Here is a 19,410-nt window from a genome sequence, read left to right as displayed (position 1 = left end):
TGGTTCCGGGGTCATCTCTGCCATCAGGCCCTTCTAGAACAGTCAGCACTAATGGCCTCCAATTGCATTGCTCTGAATTAGAGGTCATTTCGTCATCCACAGGTGTTCGGCATGGTTTAGGATAATATAATTTAATGGCATTTGATGGGGGTTTCTGAGGATGGGGTTGAGTGGCTAAACTAGGAAAGTTCACTCAAAGTGGTAAACCTCCTGCTTGAAAAACCTTATGTCTTTGTTTTGCATGGAGAATGACGTTTAGTCCCCCCCCCACCTTGCCTTTTACATTACATTACATTCAGCTGACGCTTTTTAACCAAAGCGACTTACAGCATGGTAAACATTTTAAGCTTTTTAAAGCAATTCTAACAACAATTCTAGGAAATATGAAAAAAAAACAGTAGAGTGCAGTAGCAATAAGTGCATCAATGAGTGCAATTGTTCGACGGGGGAGTGCAGCTGGGAATGAGGATGAGCCTTCCAAGAATATCTCCTCTCTTCAAACTTCTAACACTTCTAACAACTGAACACGCATAACACACACACTTCCCATGCACCTCTTTCTCTTCCCCTCTCTACCGCCTTCTACCACTGTAACTAGCAACATGTATACTGTAATGTCGGCACTTTTATCCTCTTAGTAATAGAACAGGTGCAGTAGCAATTCCTAGCTGTGGTCTCCTCTGTGGTGTAGCCTGAATGCTATTCTTCTATCTTCTTCTGTAGGTCCTAAGTTGGATAGAAGCATGTGCTAAATGACTAAATGTAATGTTAATGGGTTAGGAGTGAGAAGCTGACTTGGCCAAAGTGTGTGATGGCAGGGGGGCCTCACCACATCAATGGTGGGGTTGTCACTTCTTGATTTTGTTCGAGCTGTTCCGCCGTGAGTCTTCTTCTGCTTCCTCTATCTGCAGGCCGCTTTTGAGGAACTTGCTGTCACCTGTCTCTCTGCCACCGTGCTCAACCTTTTGACGGTGGGCAGGGGGGTTGGGGGGATCTAGCATTTCATCTGTCGCATTGTGCCAACCATCAACCACCAAGCCACTAAGCGTTTTCAGCAGTCCCACATCAAAGCTGACGTACTCTAACAAAGCCCCGCCGTTGTCCTTTCATGTGTAGTATAGTGGAGTGTAGAAATGAAGGTGGAACAGCTACATGGCAGACCAGTCACTGTCAGAGATGCTTTAACCAGAAGCACCTGATTCCCACTCTATAAATCAAAACTGAAACTTGTTTTTGTGTGTGTGTGTGTGTGGTTTAGGTCCCCATTTTGACCACTGTGAGGTCAATTGAGGCTTTTTAAGAACTTGATGTCTTTGTGTGCGATGTGATTGTGTGATTGTGTGTGTGTGATTGTGTGTGTGTGTGTGTGGGTACCAGACTGCTGGTCTTTTCCACTGCATAATACATGATCTGATACCCAATCTGCTCGGCCTCCTCCATCATTTACAGCACATTAATAATGGACAGCGGCCCACCTGCCCCTTTCCTCTCCGGGAAACCGCAAGAAGGTCTGTGTGGGCAAGTCCTGTTCAATTTCACACTCAAGATGCTTATTTTCCAGCATCCTGTATTATCATATTGTTTTCACAGTGATCCGCTTTATTTGGAGGAGAGTGAAGAATTTTGGCTTTATCTGGTTGTTTGCTGCCTACGTGCACTCATTGTAATCTCCCGCCTGTTAACCGCGGGTAGATTGATTTGGCAAAATTCATTCGCCAGTGGGTCTTCTACAGAAAGGACTGTTCACGTGTGGGAATGCTTTTCTTCTCTTCATTCCCGTTTTGGATTAAAGCACAATCACTGGTCTTTTGGGCACCTTGTGGGCACTCCACCGGTCCACCCACTTCCGATTGGTTTCGTACAAGCCACAGACACTTGTAACCACATGGAAAGTTTTGTGAGGATGAGGTCAATACACAGTTTTGTTTTGTTTTCATTGCCATAAAACACTCTTAGAAGTGACAGGAAATTACTGTAGTCATTCCCTGTGTCTATGACTTTTGAACAAGTGCGTCTCTGATTCTTTTCTCTCTAGTAAGCTAACAGGGTCACTTGAACTCTCTGTACCATTTGATCCTGATGTCCGTGAGCTTTTGGAGACTACTGAAGTGTTGGATGGGGTGGCTTCAGTGGCCGTGGCATGGATGCTTCGTGGGAAGATTGTATCCCGTTTCCATCATGCCTCAAAGCTCCCTCTGTCTCGGTGACGAGCTTTTGTCATCAGCCTTAACCATTTAGCTTCGGCTAGCCTCCTTCGGCTTGAACTCTGGTGCTAGCGACAAGCCAGTTTCTCATTGGCTGGTTTTGAAAAACAGCTATTGCACAAACATGGATACTGGAGTTGGGCTACTGTTGCGATTCTGTGGTCATAGTCATGGGCTGTTTACAGTTTCGGTTTAGCTGTTGGTTCTTACTGTTATCCGTTCTGGAAGATGATGTCATACGTTGGATGTTATCTTGTCTATATCTGTGTTCTGTCTCCATGGTGTCTTTCCCTCACTCAGACAGGCTCGCTGACCCCTCACCTGCACACTGCTTGGTCCACGCCCAGGCCAGCGTCCACCTGGCTACTGTCAGACTCCGCCCACAGGTTAATGTGTGACAAGTCGGAAGCCGCTCATAGAGTTGGCTTGAGTCATGGACGGTTCTTCGTTTTGTTTGTTCTGTCACGATCAGTTATTTATGAGTTTATTATGTGCTATGTGTATAGACGGGCTCCTTTAAAGTGGCCCATAAAAATCCTTGAAGGCCATTTATGGATCATCACATAAAAACTCTCCCCAGTGGTCGGTTACTAAGATAGAGACTTCCTGTTTCCTCTCTGACCGACTCGGTGTGTCCCCTGTTAACAGTGAAGAGATCTGCGGAGACACTACTAGTGTCAGGCTCTGCACTGCCTCTTGTGGCAGCCCTCAGCCTCCATCACTGGGTCAAGAATACTTCAACTTCAAGAATTATTAAGAAAATTAAAAATAAATGAATGAATGAATGAATAAATAAATATATATAAATAAAAAAGGAGGAAGAAAAAAATCCAAAAAACTAAGTTCCATTATGCGGGGATGTCCAAGGACGGTTCAGCATCTCTGACTGACTCTGTCAGGCCTCATCAGCCTCCATCACTGGGTCAGTGCATGTCCAGCAGCACCCCAGTAGCAGCATCCCCTCTCCCCACCCTCTTCACCCTCCTGACTGCCCCAGAACAGGCTGCTGTGTGCGGGCCAGTGGAGCTCAGGCCAGTGGCCGTTCTGGTCTGATATGACCTGGGTTAAATTTATGCCCTTCTGAATTGTATGTGTCTTATTTTGCGCTTGGATTCATCCATCTCCTCTGTGTGTGTGTGTGTGTGTGTGTGTGTACACTGTACAGGAAAGGTCTATCTGTGTGTGTGTGTGTACATACAGGAAAGGTCTATCTGTGTCTGTGTACATGTACAGGAAAGGTCTATCTTTGTGTTTGTATTGTATGTGTGTGTGTGTGTGTGTGTGTATACGGAAGGTCTATCAGTGTGTTTGTATTGTGTGTGTATATGTACACATGTACATGAAAGGTCTATCAGTGTGTTTGTATTCTGTGTGTGTGGAGAGCCTTTGATTTACACCAGATGTAGAGCGTACCCCAGCTCCATGCTGTGAGGCTGCCTGGTCCCTCTGGAGTCTGGCTTGGACCTGCATGTGCTATGCTATGCTATGCTAGGCGATGCTATTCTGTGCTGTGCTGTGCTGTACTGTGCTGCAGTGGGCTATAGCAGGGTCTGCTCAGGGTAGACACTCTGACTCACTCCTCTGTTTAGGCGGTGTCTGGGCCTCTCTCATAGTTGTGGTCTCCACGAGAACATTGAGCGATGAGTAGTGTTTGGGTAACCGTTGTTACTCACTCTCTAATGAGAACGGCGAGTTTTGTAGTTTTGTACAGAAACACTTTGAACTGTGGGTTCATCATCACAGTACCAGCTGTGGAAAGCATTCCTGGTCTTGGAGTAGTCGCCTAATAAAAATGAGTAGAAAAAAATAAGAAAATCAGTGCTTGCGTTATTAGTGGTAAGATACAGTACATATTAGTCCGAATGGTAATGTGTAGCAATATATCCATGTCCTTGTGTTATTTAGTAGCCCAAAAGAAATCTGGATCTTTGAGGTCATCTGTGATCTAATCAATATCAATGATGTGAGAGCACCGCATACTTATGTAATATGGACACACACATACACACACACACACACACAGAGTCCTTCCACTGTGAGATTCAGCTGGAAAATAGCTCTTCCGTATGTAGGTTAAGTGGTTAGGGAAAGTCACTCCCTCCATCTGTGGAGGAGACAGTGTCTCTGACTGTACCACGGCAGACAGGGCAGGATGGGGGGTGTAGTGGGGGGTTCAGCAGTCAATGGGCCAGCAGGGAAGGCCAGACTGTATGAGTGGACACCAGGAGAATGAACTTTGCCTGACCCTGACACATTTAAACAGATCCCAATGCATAGGCTTGTTTACGGGATAGGGTTCTCATCATGGGCCCAGCCACTGTGGACGCTCAACCTATATATGTCTGTCTGACTCAATTCTCTTCTTTTTTCTCTCTTTAGGGACTTTCTTCCTCGTGGGTCCGGCATCGTCACTCGCAGGCCTCTTGTTCTGCAGCTGGTCAACAATAAAGCAGGTGAGTGGAATCTGCCAGACCAGACCAGATCAATCAAACCAAGTGCATAATGATTCATGATTTAGTGAATCCCATTCATATGCAGTACATTTTTAACCTGTTTGGCACAAGCTATTGCAGACCGTCTGATCCTTGTGTATGTGTGTGTGTGACTGTGTGTCCAGAGTATGCCGAGTTCTTGCACTGTAAGGGTAAGAAGTTTGTGGACTTCGAGGAGGTGCGGTCGGAGATCGAGGCAGAGACGGACCGCATCACAGGCAGCAACAAGGGCATCTCTCCCATCCCCATCAACCTCAAAGTCTTCTCTCCTAATGGTAAACCTAACCTAACCTACACACACACACACACACACACACACACACACACACACACACACACACACACACACACACACACACACACACACACACACACACACACACACACACACACACACACACACACACACACACACACACACACACACACACACACACACACACACACACACACACAACAAGGGCATCTCTCCCATCCCCATCAACCTCAAAGTCTTCTCTCCTAATGGTAAACCTAACCTAACCTACACACACACACACACACACACACACACACACACACACACACACACACACACACACACAACAAGTAGGCCTGTCGCGATATTCAATAAATCAATAAATCGCACGATAAAAAAAATGAGCTCGATAACTTTTCCGGCCGCGATAATTTCCATTTTCATGCTTGATTGTTTTTCTTCTCTCTCTCTCTCTCTCTACGAAAGAGATGATAACCACGGTGCTTCCTTTAGCGCAGCCTAACGAGGAGTGAACCGTCATGTCAGTCAGTTGTCAGACATGTATCTTTCAATAACATGACGGACAACTTTACTTTCTTACATTCATTTGATTAACAGGCTAGACGAGGCTTTGGCGATTGGCCTAAGCACACTGAAGAGGCTTGTTGTAGCTTGACAGGTATGGGGGTAAAAATATAATAGTGATAATGCAGTTCAGAAAATCATGCTTATAAGCTACGTTTTTTCATCATCTGATAAAGACACACTCCGCAAAGTCTGCACTCCGCTGAGAGCTCAAGAATCAGCCAAAACAGCCGGCAGCTCCGGTTAAAATGTCGTAGCCTAAGCTAATTGTCAGCTGTGGTGAAATGTGTTCGTAATCAACGTTATATGTCATAAACGTAGCATACCTATGAAAAGGCTTTGCAGTAGGATTATCCGATGACCAACTTATTGCTTCAATTTGTGTTTTATGTGACGTGCAGATGCTGGGTTCATGCCGTTTTGCGCAAGTTTCAAATGTTTAGCTGACTGCGTAGGCCTAATTGATCAGCTATGATGACATTTAGTTCCGTGCATAAGGCTTAGCAACTGTCACTCTACACGCCCCCTGTTGCATGTCACGTTTTAATTTGCTGGCCCTTAAACAGAGTCTTAGTAGAGACTGAGAGTCCATTGTATTTATTGTTTTTGGTTGTTTTGTTCATTTATTGTGGATATTTAAAAATGTCTTCCCATTCCAGTTCCTTATTCTTTAGAAATACAAGTTATTGATCTTTGAAAAGGTGTACCTGCATTATTATGCCATTATCATTATATTAGATAAAAATGATCTCAGAACGGCAATATTATCGTTTATCGCAATAATTTCTGGGACAATTTATCGTCCAGCAAAATTTGTTATCGTGACAGGCCTAACAACAAGGGCATCTCTCCCATCCCCATCAACCTCAAAGTCTTCTCCCCTAATGGTAAACCTAACCTAACCTACACACACACACACACACACACACACATACACACACAAGGGCATCTCTCCCATCCCCATCAACCTCAAAGTCTTCTCTCCTAATGGTAAACCTAACCTAACCTACACACACACACACACACACACACACACACACACACACAACAAGGGCATCTCTCCCATCCCCATCAACCTCAAAGTCTTCTCTCCTAATGGTAAACCTAACCTAACCTACACACACACACACACACACACACACACACACACAACAAGGGCATCTCTCCCATCCCCATCAACCTCAAAGTCTTCCCTCCTAATGGTAAACTTAACCTACTCACACTCACAAACACACTCACACTCACAAACACACACACACTCAGACTCACACACACACACTCACACACACACACACACACACACGTACACCCTCAAACACACTATTTCTCTGTCTCATGCGTGGGTGCACACATACATGTCATGTACATATAGTCATTTGATAGACGTGTTTATCCGAAGTGACTTAAAGCAAGATAATAACATTCAAGCTACAAGGCTACAGCAGTGTGGGGTGGGGCCCAACTAGTGAGGAATAGAGACATGACAGGTGGGGTGTGATGAACAGGAGGACATTCTTTTTTGTGGGCCTACAGGATAATGATTTTTTTTTTTTTTTGACAAGGATGACGACGGATTCAAAACAAAATAGCCACATGCAAACATAGTACTATAAACTATACTATAAACTATAAACAGACCAACATATGAATTAGGATAGCATCTGACCCAACGGACCGAGACAGGAAATGGAACATGGATTCAAAATGCAAACAAATCAGGTCAGGTAGGGCTTGAAAATTCCCCACCTGCAAAGTGGGGAATGAGCGAAAAGGTTTGAGAACCACTGCGCTACAGCAATAACATTAAGCTTCAGTACAGAGGAGACTATGGCTAGGAATTACACACACACATGCGGACAAGTGCAACCTCCCACACTACTGACTCTCTCACTAGAACACACATACACACACTGTCCAAACAGTGCACCTGAGAGTGTTTCCCCAGGTGTCTTTGTCCCAGTGTAAACATAGACACCTGTGCTGAATTGACTCAATCAGTATTTATGTGTGTGTGTGTGTGTGTGTGTGTGTGTGTGTGTGTGTGTGTGTGTGTGTGCGCGCGCGCGCACGGGTGCTTCCTCACTGTGTACACACACCAAACATGTACACATGCAGAGGCTTGAGTCGATGCACACTGGCCAATGCTTACACAGAAACACAGCAACAAGCACTTAGTGATGACAGCTTAATTAGACATGTCTCATGCTCCTTCTCTCTTTCTTTCACTTTCTCTCTCTCTTTCTCTCTCAGTTTTGAATCTGACCCTTATTGACCTTCCGGGGATGACGAAGGTCGCGGTGGGGGACCAGCCGGTGGACATTGAATTCCAGATCAGGGACATGCTGATGCAGTTCATCACCAAGGAGAGCTGCCTCATCCTGGCCGTCACGCCCGCCAACCAGGACCTGGCCAACTCGGACGCACTCAAGATCGCCAAGGAGGTCGACCCGCAGGGTAGGAGGACCCCGGTGGGGACAAGAGGGACGAGGCTGTCGGCCAGCCGGCCAGCTGGCTAGCCAGTCACCCCACACCTGCCTATTAGTCAGATAGCTGTTATGAGTGCACGTACAAAAGCACTCATTACAAAATAAATGTCTTGTGTCCCAGACTAAAATATTAACAACACGTTACATTTATATAGCGCTTTTTCTCAACACTCAAGCGCTTCACAGGGAAGGGGGAGCCTCAGTAACCACCACCAATGTGTAGCACCCACCCGGTGTGATGCACGTCAGCCATTATGCGCCAATGCTCACCACACACCATCTTGGAATGAATAAAATATCGTGGGATATGCTCTTGCATGTTTTGTGCGGAGCATATGGTGTTTGAAAGCCGTTATCAAATTGGAAATTGATCCAATAAATACAGCATGCTGTGTATATGGTCAATAGGGCAGCAGCTAACGATTATTCTCATAGGCGATTAATCTGACAATTATTTTCTTGACTAATTGATTAGCTGTTTGATCGATACAAATAATTTTTTCCAAGATCATGTCTTCCAATGCCTTGTTTTGTCAACACCCCAAACATATTTTAGTTTTAGAGGAGTAAGTAAAGATGAAAATGCTCAAGTTTTAAGAAGCTTCAATCAGAGAGTTTTGATGTGTCATTCCTTAAAGAATGACACGAACCGATTAATCGATTATCAACTATGAACTAATCGCCCTAATGGTCTTTAACAGTGTAGCGATAATACACACATAATGCTTACATTCACACATGTAAAGAAATACATTACTAATACTATACTATACTATGGGCATAATGTATATTATTGTATGCTTAATGAGTGTGCCCTCAATTCTACTAACACTCTCCTTATGTCGATACTGTCTGCTGTGTATATTTTGAGCACTGGACTTAAGTCAAACACATATGATTGATACCGTATGTATATTTACACAGGCAAATATTGTGCTTATGATTGTAAATGTGTCTTATATGTATTGGATGTGATGCAAATGACCATCCTAGCAAGGGCACAGTCATTTCCACCGCTAGTGTGTCCGGTTGTGGGAGGCGTGAGGAGTGACCGCTGATTGTATTGACCTGTTCCCCAGGGCTGCGCACTATTGGCGTCATCACCAAACTGGATCTGATGGACGAAGGGACAGACGCCAGAGATATCCTGGAAAACAAACTGCTCCCTCTGCGCAGGGGTACGGATGGAGACACACACACACACGTTTATGCATGCACAGATGTGCATGTGCAATCACACACACACACACACACACACACACACACACACACACACACACACACACACACACACACACACACACACACACACACCTATGTGCCCACCACAGATGGCATGGTTCTACTCAAAACTCACCTTGTGTGTGTGTGTGTGTGTGTGTTTGCTTGCATGCCACAGGCTACATTGGGGTGGTGAACCGCAGTCAGAAGGACATTGATGGTAGAAAGGACATCAAAGTTGCGCTGGCGGCCGAGAGGAAGTTCTTCCTGTCTCACCCGAGCTACAGACACATGGCTGAGCGCATGGGCACCCCTCACCTGCAGAAGACCCTCAACCAGGTGTGCAGCCTCTCCTGCTGGACTCGTACACCGTCCTTCGGACGAGGAGGCTTTTTAGTCTTTTCACCACTCCTCACGAAACACTGAATTATCAGTTTTTTTTAATCATGTTTAAATGTATCAAGGCATTTATCAATAGCAATATTTACTATTCTTTATTGTGTTAATTCATGTATTTCATATATTACATGGTTGCTACCATGCTCATATTTATTCTAGGCTACCTTTTCCATTACTGGCTAGGGACAATGGATGAAAATTAGCATGCGTAGCTAACTTGTAGATAACTGGTTTATTTACAGCATTTTGCCTGTCAATAAATGAGCATTGCCCCTATCAAATATACAAATTAGATTAAATTAAATAAAACAAAAAAAATCAAATTACTTATGTCTCCACTAATATGCCTTAACAGCAATTGACCAACCACATCCGTGACACGCTGCCTGGCCTACGTAGCAAGCTGCAGTCTCAGCTCCTCTCCCTGGAGAAGGAGGTGGAGGAGTTCAAGAACTACAGGCCTGACGACCCCACCCGCAAGACTAAGGCTCTCCTGCAGTGAGTGGACTACGCCCTGAAATGGGTGGTGCCATTAATCTTACTGATCAAACTGAATTTCAGTATTAACTACCAATGGTTGTGAAAACAATATAAGTGAACGAAATATAACAATAATTAGCTGTAGCTTCATTTTATAATGATGCTTTCATTTTGTCTTGAATTATCCAATGCTCTCCTTAGCTTTACAGTGGTAACTGTTGTGTACATTATCATTTTCACCTTGTAGTTTGTATTTGTTTTAAAGTTGAGTGATATTTCTATATATAGAATAATAACATACTATTTTATATCTACTGTCATTTTTTTTTGTAAGTTTAGAAAATAATCAGGATCTCAATATTGACCAAAATAATCAGGATTGATTTTCTGCAACTGAGGGAGGGAAGGGGAGGGCAGCTACTTGTTCCTGAGTTTTTCTTTTCTCCCAGAAGTCACAGGATTTAGTTATGACGAGGTCCTCGTACTGGAAGGTGTTTTTAGCGAGTAGGGGCATCTTGTGGGGCTGAGGGCACGACGTCATCTGGACTCTCATGGTCAGCGCTGTTTGACCTTGTTGTTGCAGGATGGTGCAGCAGTTCGGAGTGGACTTTGAGAAGCGCATTGAGGGCTCCGGGGACCAGGTGGACACTAAGGAGCTGTCGGGGGGAGCCAAGATCAACCGCATCTTTCACGAGCGCTTCCCCTTTGAGCTGGTCAAGGTAATGCATCCACCCTACCCTCTGGATTGGTTAAGGACTGTGTGTGTGTGTGTGTGTGTGTGTCACGTGGATTACCAAAGGTCATGGAATTTCTGGAATTTTAGAGTCAGACAAAGAAAGTCAGGGAATTTGATCATGTTTTGAACAAAGTCATGGTAGTAAACCAGAGCCTGGAATCTTTCAGATTAATGGTCTGGTCACGAATAATAAAAATGGCCCAAGGGGCGAGGGGCGGCACCAAGCATGCATTTGAAAATCTCACTGCACGCAATTGGATAGCACTACGACCAATGTTTACTCTGAATGATTCTGGACTTAGACGCAGTTGGATAACACGACCAAAAACAAAAGTTGTAGCGCTGTCGTCATCAGTTTAGCTCGCCCACACCTTTTTTGGTTACCCCCAATGGTTGGGGAAAATGTAATGTGCATGTTTGCTCGTGGCCAGAGTATCTTGCGGACACAATTCAAATTGTGCTCTCGCAAGAACTCTGGATTTCCAGGGTAGCAAAGCCATGGAATATCAGGAATATCAATTTTGTTGTAGCAGTTATTGTGAAATCAGTGGAAATGACTTGCCAAAATACATCAGGCCTAATACGCATATTTCCACACAGAATTGGGATATATGTATGTGGTCATTAGCTTTACTGCTTGCTTGAGTGGTTGTGGTTAACCCAACTTGGGTTATTCACTGTCCATCTATTCCTCTTCCGCTCTGCTCTGAAATCTTTGGTCAGTATATTCCGCCATTCCTAATGAGTCACGGAATTTTTTTTGTCAGGGAAAAGTCATTGGATTTTACTTCTGACTTACAGTGGGAATCCTGGTGTGTATGTGTGAATGTACTCGGTGTGTCTGTATGTGTTTTCTCTGTCTATGTCTTGTGTGTATATCAGGGTTTCCAAGGGTCGTGTGTGTGTGTGTGTGTGTGTGTGTGTGTGGTTTCTCTGAGACCATGACTCATGCCTTTTCCTCTCCGTTCCCCTTCTCAGATTGTGTTTGACGAGAAGGAACTGAGGAAGGAGATCAGCCACGCCATCAAGAACGTCCACGGTGTCAGGCAAGTCTGGCTGGAGCCGGCCCCCCCCCCCCCCCCCCCCCTTAACGCCTAGCGCAGCAGAGGAGAGACACCCGTAGAGAGGCACACTCATCCTTTCATCATGTCATCACTGCTCTCACCCCCCACCTAACCCCCCCCTCCAGTCACTTCCCCTCCCCACGTGTAGTCTGATCAAAAGCATTGTAGAGCATCACTGCCATAGAGCTGGACATGCCGTTGATATGTCTTAGAACCCTCTGTTCCCACTGTTCAGTCTCTGGATATGTTTAGACTAGTGCTTTTATGTGGAGATCTTAACATGTGTATTCCCTTCCCTCCCCATCACACTCTCTCTCCCTCTCTCTCTCGCTCTCGTTCTCTTTTTCTCTCTCTCTTTTCTCCCTCCCTATCTTGCTTGTTTTGCCACCTTACTTACGTTTTTCTGATGATCTTACTTCTCTCTGTCTTTCCCAATTTTCTCTCTCTCTCTCTCTCTCTCTGTCACATTTTTCCGTCTTTACTGGTTTGCTGACTTTACTTCTTACCTCTTCTCTTCTCTCTCCCAACACAACTGTGCAATCCTCTCCCCATGTGTGTTTGGATTGTTTCCTCATCTTTTTTAACCAAACGCTATCAAATTGCTTGTCTCTCTTCCTCTCTTCGTCTCTGCTTTGTCTGTCTGTCTGTCTGTCTGTCTGTCTGTCTGTCTCACGGTGTCCTTATGTCTTCTGTCTGCCTGTCACTCTGCCTCTGTCTCCCTGTCTGTCTGTCTTGTCTGTCTGTCCCTCCGTCTGTCTGTCTGTCTGTCCTCTTGTGCGTTCTCAGAACGGGCCTGTTCACTCCTGACCTGGCGTTCGAAGCCATCGTGAAAAAGCAGATCGTTAAGGTGAAAGAGCCCTGTATCAAATGTATCGATCTGGTCATTCAGGAGCTCATCAACACAGTCAGGGATTGCACCAGCAAGGTACAGCAGGGGGCGGTGGTCTGCCAATCCACCCCCTCTCCCCCACCCCCACCCCCCCACTCCTATGCCTGGCCACCGGGAGCCTCCAACCAGTCTGTGAGGGGGGGGAATCACACTGCCGTGAAGCCCACCATAGAGCTGTTTAGTCTGGGAGAGAGTTAAGGGTAGTGTGTGTGTGTGTGTGTGTGTGTGTGTGTGTGTGTGTGTGTGTGTGTGTGTGTTGGGGAGAGGGGAAGCGATGATTTAAGGGTGGGTAAGGGTGGCATGCGTGGGTGACGGTGGCAGTGTGACCCCCCTCCCCCAGGCTCTGCGGGGCTCCTCTGCCTGTCGTGGTGTGTGTTTGGGGTGTTGTGGCCGTGTCGTGGATGTGCAGGGATTAAGGCTCAGGGGCGCAGCGTCTCCCGATGCGTCTCGCCGGGCTGAACATCTCTGGGGTTCGCGGTTCGAGGGACAAGCTGCCGGAGAAACCTCCCCACACATCCCCCATCCCTCCCTTCTTCTGCCTCAAAGCATACCTATCGTCTTAGACTACTGGCTGCACCCGCTAGCGAGGTTTGCCGGACGTGTTTCCAGAGACGTTTTTTAGTAGTTTAGAGCTATATGGATGTGTGGTGCCGGTGGTTTGTCCCGCGATTGAACCGCTTTTTTTTTAAATGTAGTCTTGGTATAGACTTTAGATAATTGACTAACCAGACTAAGTTTCTTCTTGTTTTTCTCTCCCTGTCTCTTTGCCCTCTCTCTTTCCCTCGTCCTCTTTGCCCTGTCCTCTCTCTTTCTTTCTCTTTCTTTCTCTTTCTTTCTCTTTCTTTCTCTTTCCCTCTTTCTCTTTCTCTTTCTCTTTTTCTCTCTTTCTTTCTCTTTCTTTCTCTTTCCCTCGTCCTCTTTGCCCTGTCCCCTCTCTCTTTCTCTCTCTCTTTCTCTTTCTCTGTATGTCTCTTCTCTCTCTTTCTCTCTCTCTCTCTCTTTCTCTGTTTGTCTCTTCTCTGTCCACCTCCTCTGGTGTCCTCTCTTGATTGTAACCCTCCTCCACCCCCCCCTCATGGTGCCTCAGAACGGGGCTCTTCACCCCCGACCTGGCCTTCGAGGCCATCGTCAAAAAGCAGATCCGCAAACTGACCGCGCCCAGCCTGAAATGCGTGGATCTGGTGGTGTCCGAGCTCACCACGCTCGTCAGGAGGAGCGCCGAGAAGGTAACCGGCGGCAACGGGTGCCGGCCCGGCACGGCAACAAACCAAGGCTGTGGAAGAAAGATCGCTGGGGAAAAAAGCAGCAAGATCTTGCAGCCTTGGGGTGGATGCTTCCCCTCCCTCCCAAATCCACCATCCACAACCACCCTCACCACCCCCCCCAATCGCCTCCACCTTCCCCTCCTCCGCCAACACCTTGCTCCCGCACACCAATCAGTAGAGGCATTCATGAAGCCTGTCATTCCCAGAGCCCTCTATCACTCTCCATGATTGCGTTTCGGTTTCAGGCCTGGCGTGTGAATATGTCCGCTCTCATAACCCCCCCCCCACCACCTCCACCTCCACCTCCACCGCCACCTCCACCGCCAGAGTGGCACCAATCTCATGCAAATCGCTTTGCCAAATTGAGGAGTGTCCCTCGCAATCTCTGCACCATCTCAGCACTGCCATCTGGTTCCTGGCCTCTCAGAATGATTCTTTTATTTATTCATATCTAAATCCAACCCAATCTAGTCCCCCCCCCCCCCCCCTCGCCTGCCCCGAACAGTACACGCTCCGTTTGGTGGTAAAAGATTTCTCCTCCCATCTCTGACCCGTAACAGGTGGCTGACCCTCTTGTGTCTGCTGTTCAGCTACAGGGAAATGGCAAAGGCCAGTCCAAGAGAAGCAGGGGAATATTCACCACCTCAGGCTCTCTTTGGAGCCCACAGGTGTTACCATAGCAACAGGGCTAACGTGTGCCCCGTGTGGATGAAGGAGGAACTACACTCTCCTCTCTCTTACTCTCTCCCTTGTCTTTTATTACCAAACTCTTCATGCTCTGTCCACTTTTGCTATACCATTCCTCTCAGTTTCTCTCTGACTAACATCTGACCGCAGAGACAAAGTGATAGGAAGCACCATCGCCCTCACGTGACCATCTGTTCCATTCATTTTGAATTCCTTTTGAACACCAATCCTTAGCGTCATGCACCTTTAAAGCCTTGTGTTCAAAACCAACAGCAACATGCAAATCATTCCAATCCCTCATGTTGACACATGTGGTTGTTCTCAGTGTAGTCATGTGTCTGTATGGTCATGGTGTATTCCTTGCTGCTTTGGAAAGTGTGTGTGTGTGTGTGTGTCAGTGAGCACTGCTTTGTGTGAACGAGTAAATCAATTTCACTTACCTACCTGTTATCTTTTTAAAATTCTTAGTTTTGTGTGACATGTGACGTACGTGTGTGTGTGTGTGTGTGTGTGTGTGTGTTTGTTTGTGTGTGCTGTTGTCATCTGTGAGCTATGATAAACATGAGTTGCGCTGCAGTGATGTGTGGTTCGCTCCACAGCTCTCCTCGTACCCCAGACTGCGAGAGGAGACGGAGAGGATCGTCACCACCCACGTCAGGGACCGAGAGAGCAAGACCAAGGACCAGGTGAGTTTTAGGACCAAGTGAGGTTTAGGACCAGGTGAGGTTGAGGAACAGGTGGGATTAAGGGAGGACACTGCAGGTCATTCCAGAACACACCCAGGCCATTTCACTCTAGCACACCAGTATTCATTTGTATTAATTTGCCTGTGTGTTGTTATGACACATGCATGACTCACAGAGACAGGAAGTCTTTCCTTTACTCTCATGTCATTTGAGAGCTGTGTTATTATGATGCTGAGGGTGATGCTCCAAATGTTTCAACGTGTTAGATTGTGGTTCGTGATGGCACTCTTATGATGTCTGTCTCTATTTCCCTATCTCTCTCTCTCTCGCTCTTCTTTCTCTCTCTCTCTCTCTCTCTCTCTCTCTCTCTGTCTCTCTCTATCTCTCTCTCTCTATCTCTCTCTGGTACCAGGTTCTCCTGCTTATCGACATCGAGCTGTCATACATCAACACCAACCACGAGGACTTCATTGGCTTTGCTAAGTATGGATTTTCTCAGCACGGTCTTCTTCACCTTAGAATCCTTGTGTGTGTGTGTGTGTGTGTGTGTGTGTGTGTGTGTGTGTGTGTGTGTGTGTGTGTGTGTGTGTGTGTGAAAGAAAGAGAGTGAGTGAGTGAGTGTATATGTCTGTCCCGGATGTGTGCGTTCGGGTGCGATTTCATCGCTCGGTGCATTAAAGAATGTCCTTTAACCTTCCTGCTGCTTGTGTTGAAATGTTCTGAGAAACTCACCTTGAGGATAAAGAGCCTAACATTACGGATGAGCCAGAATGACCCTGCGTGGCATAGCTCTTGGAACTCTGAGGACGTCCAGAATTCCATTCCACAAGTCTGACAGAATCATTTCAAGTGGTTGGTTTGGTCTGGGCTTGATGTGGTTTGATGTTCGGTTGTTTTGAGAGACATCTTCATTTAACACCCATTAGTGCGTCTGCACCCCCCTCCCGTTGTGATGCTGGACGATGAAACCCGGGTCAGAGTTTTTACCGTGGTCAATTCTGAGCCGCTTTGTGGTCACTTTATCGGAGTCGTCCCTAACACTTGCGCCGGCAGAACTCATTGCATGGTGTTCGTAGATGCCCCCGTTGTTAGAGAGCAAAAAGGCATCTGATGAGTTGCTGCACGAGGTCCCCCCCCACACACACACACACCCCCACCCCAAAGGAGAGGTCTGAGTATGATGCCTTGTTTTTGACTGGAGTGACATCGCTGTGCATCGTCTCTGCATCGTTTCAGTGCCTGACTGGTTTTACCCCCCCCCCCCCTCCCCCCAAGTGCACTGTGCATCCGCGGGCCGGTTTGCCTCCAGAAGGGGCATGAGCATGGGTGGGTGAGCAGCGTGTGGTGCCGAGTGTGTGTGTGGTTTTTTTGCCCTTTTGTTTTAATGGTTCTCGTGAACGTCACTTTCAGCCTTGACTTCCGAAGGCTGGACGACAGTGGCTCTCCAGGGTTCACCAACAACAGGTGCGCTCCCAGGTCCAGCACCCCCCCCCCCCCCACCCCCCCACACACCTGGCCTGCGGGGCCCCTCCCTCCTCACGCAGAGCGTAACTTGGGTTCAGAGCCGTCATCTTTCCCAGGTTATACCCACCCAGCTTCTAGGGTCCCCTGATAGCTGACTCTTGATGGTTATAAGTTTAGACGCAGCTAAATGTACACTGTTGTTGTTAGACGTGAGATTTAGACGCTAGTAAAGTTAGTGGTGAGCATGAACAGGCTTGTTGTCCACTATCTTGCCTCTGTCTCCATCATCTGTCTCTCTCATCTGTCTGTCTCTCTGTCTGTCTGTCTGTTTCTGGTTTGAAACGTGTCTTTCTCTCAACAGCGCACAGCAGAGGAACACCCATGCAAACAAGAAGAGGGCCATTCCTAACCAGGTACGGGCTTTGTGTCTCCTCCCTAAATGACCTCACCCCATCATGACCAGTCAGACTCTGACCCCTCCCTTAATAATGACCCCCTCCCCCCCCACACACATCACACACATCCCCCCAATCCTCATCCATTCCCTCTGATCCCAAGAAATCAACAGTACTGATCACATTTACTAGAACTTCCTGAAGGACCTCCTTTTAAAACCTACCATGCCCAAAACTACCACTCTGTGAATGTTCTATTTCGGTTGCATATCCCGTGTTTGACTGTTTTACCCTGATGAATGTGATTACTGTGCCTGTATGTGGTGGAATCTGTCAAATGTCCCAGGTCACCATGCACAGCCACCTACAGTCTCCCTGCTCCAGAGTGCTCCGTATCCCAAAGAGAGCAACTCTGAGCCCAGAGGGTCTCCCTAATTCCATTTTAGGGTGTGGAAAGTAATCCGCAATCAGTACATCCCTCCCCTCCCACCCCTGCTGCCCTAACTTCCTTCTCTGCATTCAAGGAATGAAACCTCTCCTAACTAGCACTGCTTTTGTTCATTGTTTGTTTGCACCTGAACACTCAACAACAGGCATGATTCCCTGAAGCACGGAAAGCAAATAATCACAGAATTATTGTTTTTCCAGCCCTTGTCATGTTGTTTGTCATGTTGTAATTAACTGATGCTCTTGTTTGCTGTAATTCAGAATGTGCATGGACGCAGTTTGCCATTAATGACGTTTCCAATTGTATTGAACTGGTTTGTGGAACTTCAAGTGAATCTAATCTAATTGCACGTAACTATTCTCTCTTTCTCTCTGTCTCTTTCTGTCCCTCTGTCATTCTCTCATTCTCCATCTCCATCTCTCATCCAATCCATTCTCTCCATCATCTGTCTTCTCTTTCACATCCCTCTTGTTCTCTCCATCACACTTTTACTTGTCTTTCTCCATCTTTACCTCTCTCTATCTCTCTCCCTCTCCCCCTCTCTCTCTGTCGTTCTGCATTTTCTTTTTACTGTAATCTGCTCTGCCATCCTTCCCTCCTTCCCTCCCACCCCCCGACCCCCCCACACCGCACTGCAGGGTGAAATACTGGTAAGTACCCCACAAACCCCATACCTTTACACCCAGTCAGAGTTGACCAGTAGGGGGCGCCCTTAGCAGGAGAGCCGAGGCCATAACAGGGTAGCCGTCCGGTGTTCCTGTGCTGTGACCAGTGCTGGGGTCCTGGTTCCTCTCTCACCCCCCTCCCCCTCGGGAGAGAGGCCAGTGGGAGAGACCACTGGGCTGATGAGGTGTTTCTCTCTCCCACAGCTAGGTGGCTTCGGTGAGGCCGAAAAGGAAAAGGTACAACCGCCCCAGTGGGTACTAAAAGATGGAACGCAGACAAATGTCAATCCGCTAACATGTCGATATATCATTATTTTTTTTAACGGTCTCGCCGTCACCAGTAATCGGTGACGTTGTAAACTTACAACCCACTCAATGTGCGGCCCAGTAATTGGCGCGCACATTAACGAGCACAAAGTAATTGACGTAATTGATGCACTGCATCTGCACCATCACTAACAGACCAAGGGTCCGCTTGTCATTGCACTGTATGCATGTTCATTGGCTATCAGGACTTCTGTATTACCGTATTATATGTGTGGCGCTCTGGTTGTGTTTGTGCAAGCGTCCAAGGCCTCGGCGCTCCTGTGACGGTGGCTGCCCCCCCTCTTCGGCTCTCGACTGCGGCGTGGGGGAAAGCCGAGTTTGCCTTGGGAAGACTCGGCCGTAGCATCGCCGCCGCCAATGGAGTTGGAGGGAGGGAGGGAGGGAGGGAGAGGGATGAACCAATGGGCAGCTATAGACTCACTCGCATATGATCACTGTTAACTGAAGTCATTACTACACTTGCTCACACTTGAATCAATCAGATGCTGCATACGGAGGTCATTATGACACACGCTTACACGTGGACCAATCAGATGCTGCAAACAGAGGTCATTATGACACACGCTTACACGTGGACCAATCAGATGCTGCAAACAGAGGCCATCATTAGTCACTCACAGATGAATCAATCAGATGCTGCAAACACTCAATCTTGTGTTCTTATTTATTTAAGTGTTAT

The 19,410-nt window shown here is 46.9% G+C and overlaps 1 protein-coding gene across 4 annotated transcripts in view; it reads left to right on the top strand.

Annotated features, from left to right (window-relative positions):
* Positions 1 to 19,410, top strand: part of dnm2a (dynamin 2a) — a 45,449-nt gene that overhangs the window by 11,258 nt on the left and 14,781 nt on the right. For 2 of the 4 annotated variants that reach the window (XM_062532910.1, XM_062532907.1), the window contains exons 2-14: positions 4,584 to 4,657; positions 4,822 to 4,971; positions 7,770 to 7,973; positions 9,085 to 9,183; positions 9,405 to 9,565; positions 9,981 to 10,123; positions 10,689 to 10,824; positions 11,820 to 11,887; positions 12,692 to 12,830; positions 15,346 to 15,432; positions 15,845 to 15,915; positions 17,258 to 17,309; positions 18,609 to 18,641. In XM_062532910.1, coding sequence (XP_062388894.1) covers positions 4,584 to 4,657; positions 4,822 to 4,971; positions 7,770 to 7,973; positions 9,085 to 9,183; positions 9,405 to 9,565; positions 9,981 to 10,123; positions 10,689 to 10,824; positions 11,820 to 11,887; positions 12,692 to 12,830; positions 15,346 to 15,432; positions 15,845 to 15,915; positions 17,258 to 17,309; positions 18,609 to 18,641 — 1,417 coding nt within the window. Of the gene's footprint in view, positions 1 to 4,583; positions 4,658 to 4,821; positions 4,972 to 7,769; positions 7,974 to 9,084; positions 9,184 to 9,404; positions 9,566 to 9,980; positions 10,124 to 10,688; positions 10,825 to 11,819; positions 11,888 to 12,691; positions 12,831 to 15,345; positions 15,433 to 15,844; positions 15,916 to 17,257; positions 17,310 to 18,377; positions 18,390 to 18,608; positions 18,642 to 19,410 lie in introns of all 4 variants that reach the window. The other 2 variants (XM_062532908.1, XM_062532909.1) reach the window with 2 other exon arrangements.

Source organism: Sardina pilchardus, chromosome 3, assembly GCF_963854185.1.
Source record: "Sardina pilchardus chromosome 3, fSarPil1.1, whole genome shotgun sequence".
Classification (NCBI taxonomy): Eukaryota; Metazoa; Chordata; class Actinopteri; order Clupeiformes; family Clupeidae; genus Sardina; species Sardina pilchardus.
Note: the sequence above shows the minus strand (reverse complement) of the source record. Positions and strands in the feature narration are given on the sequence as shown.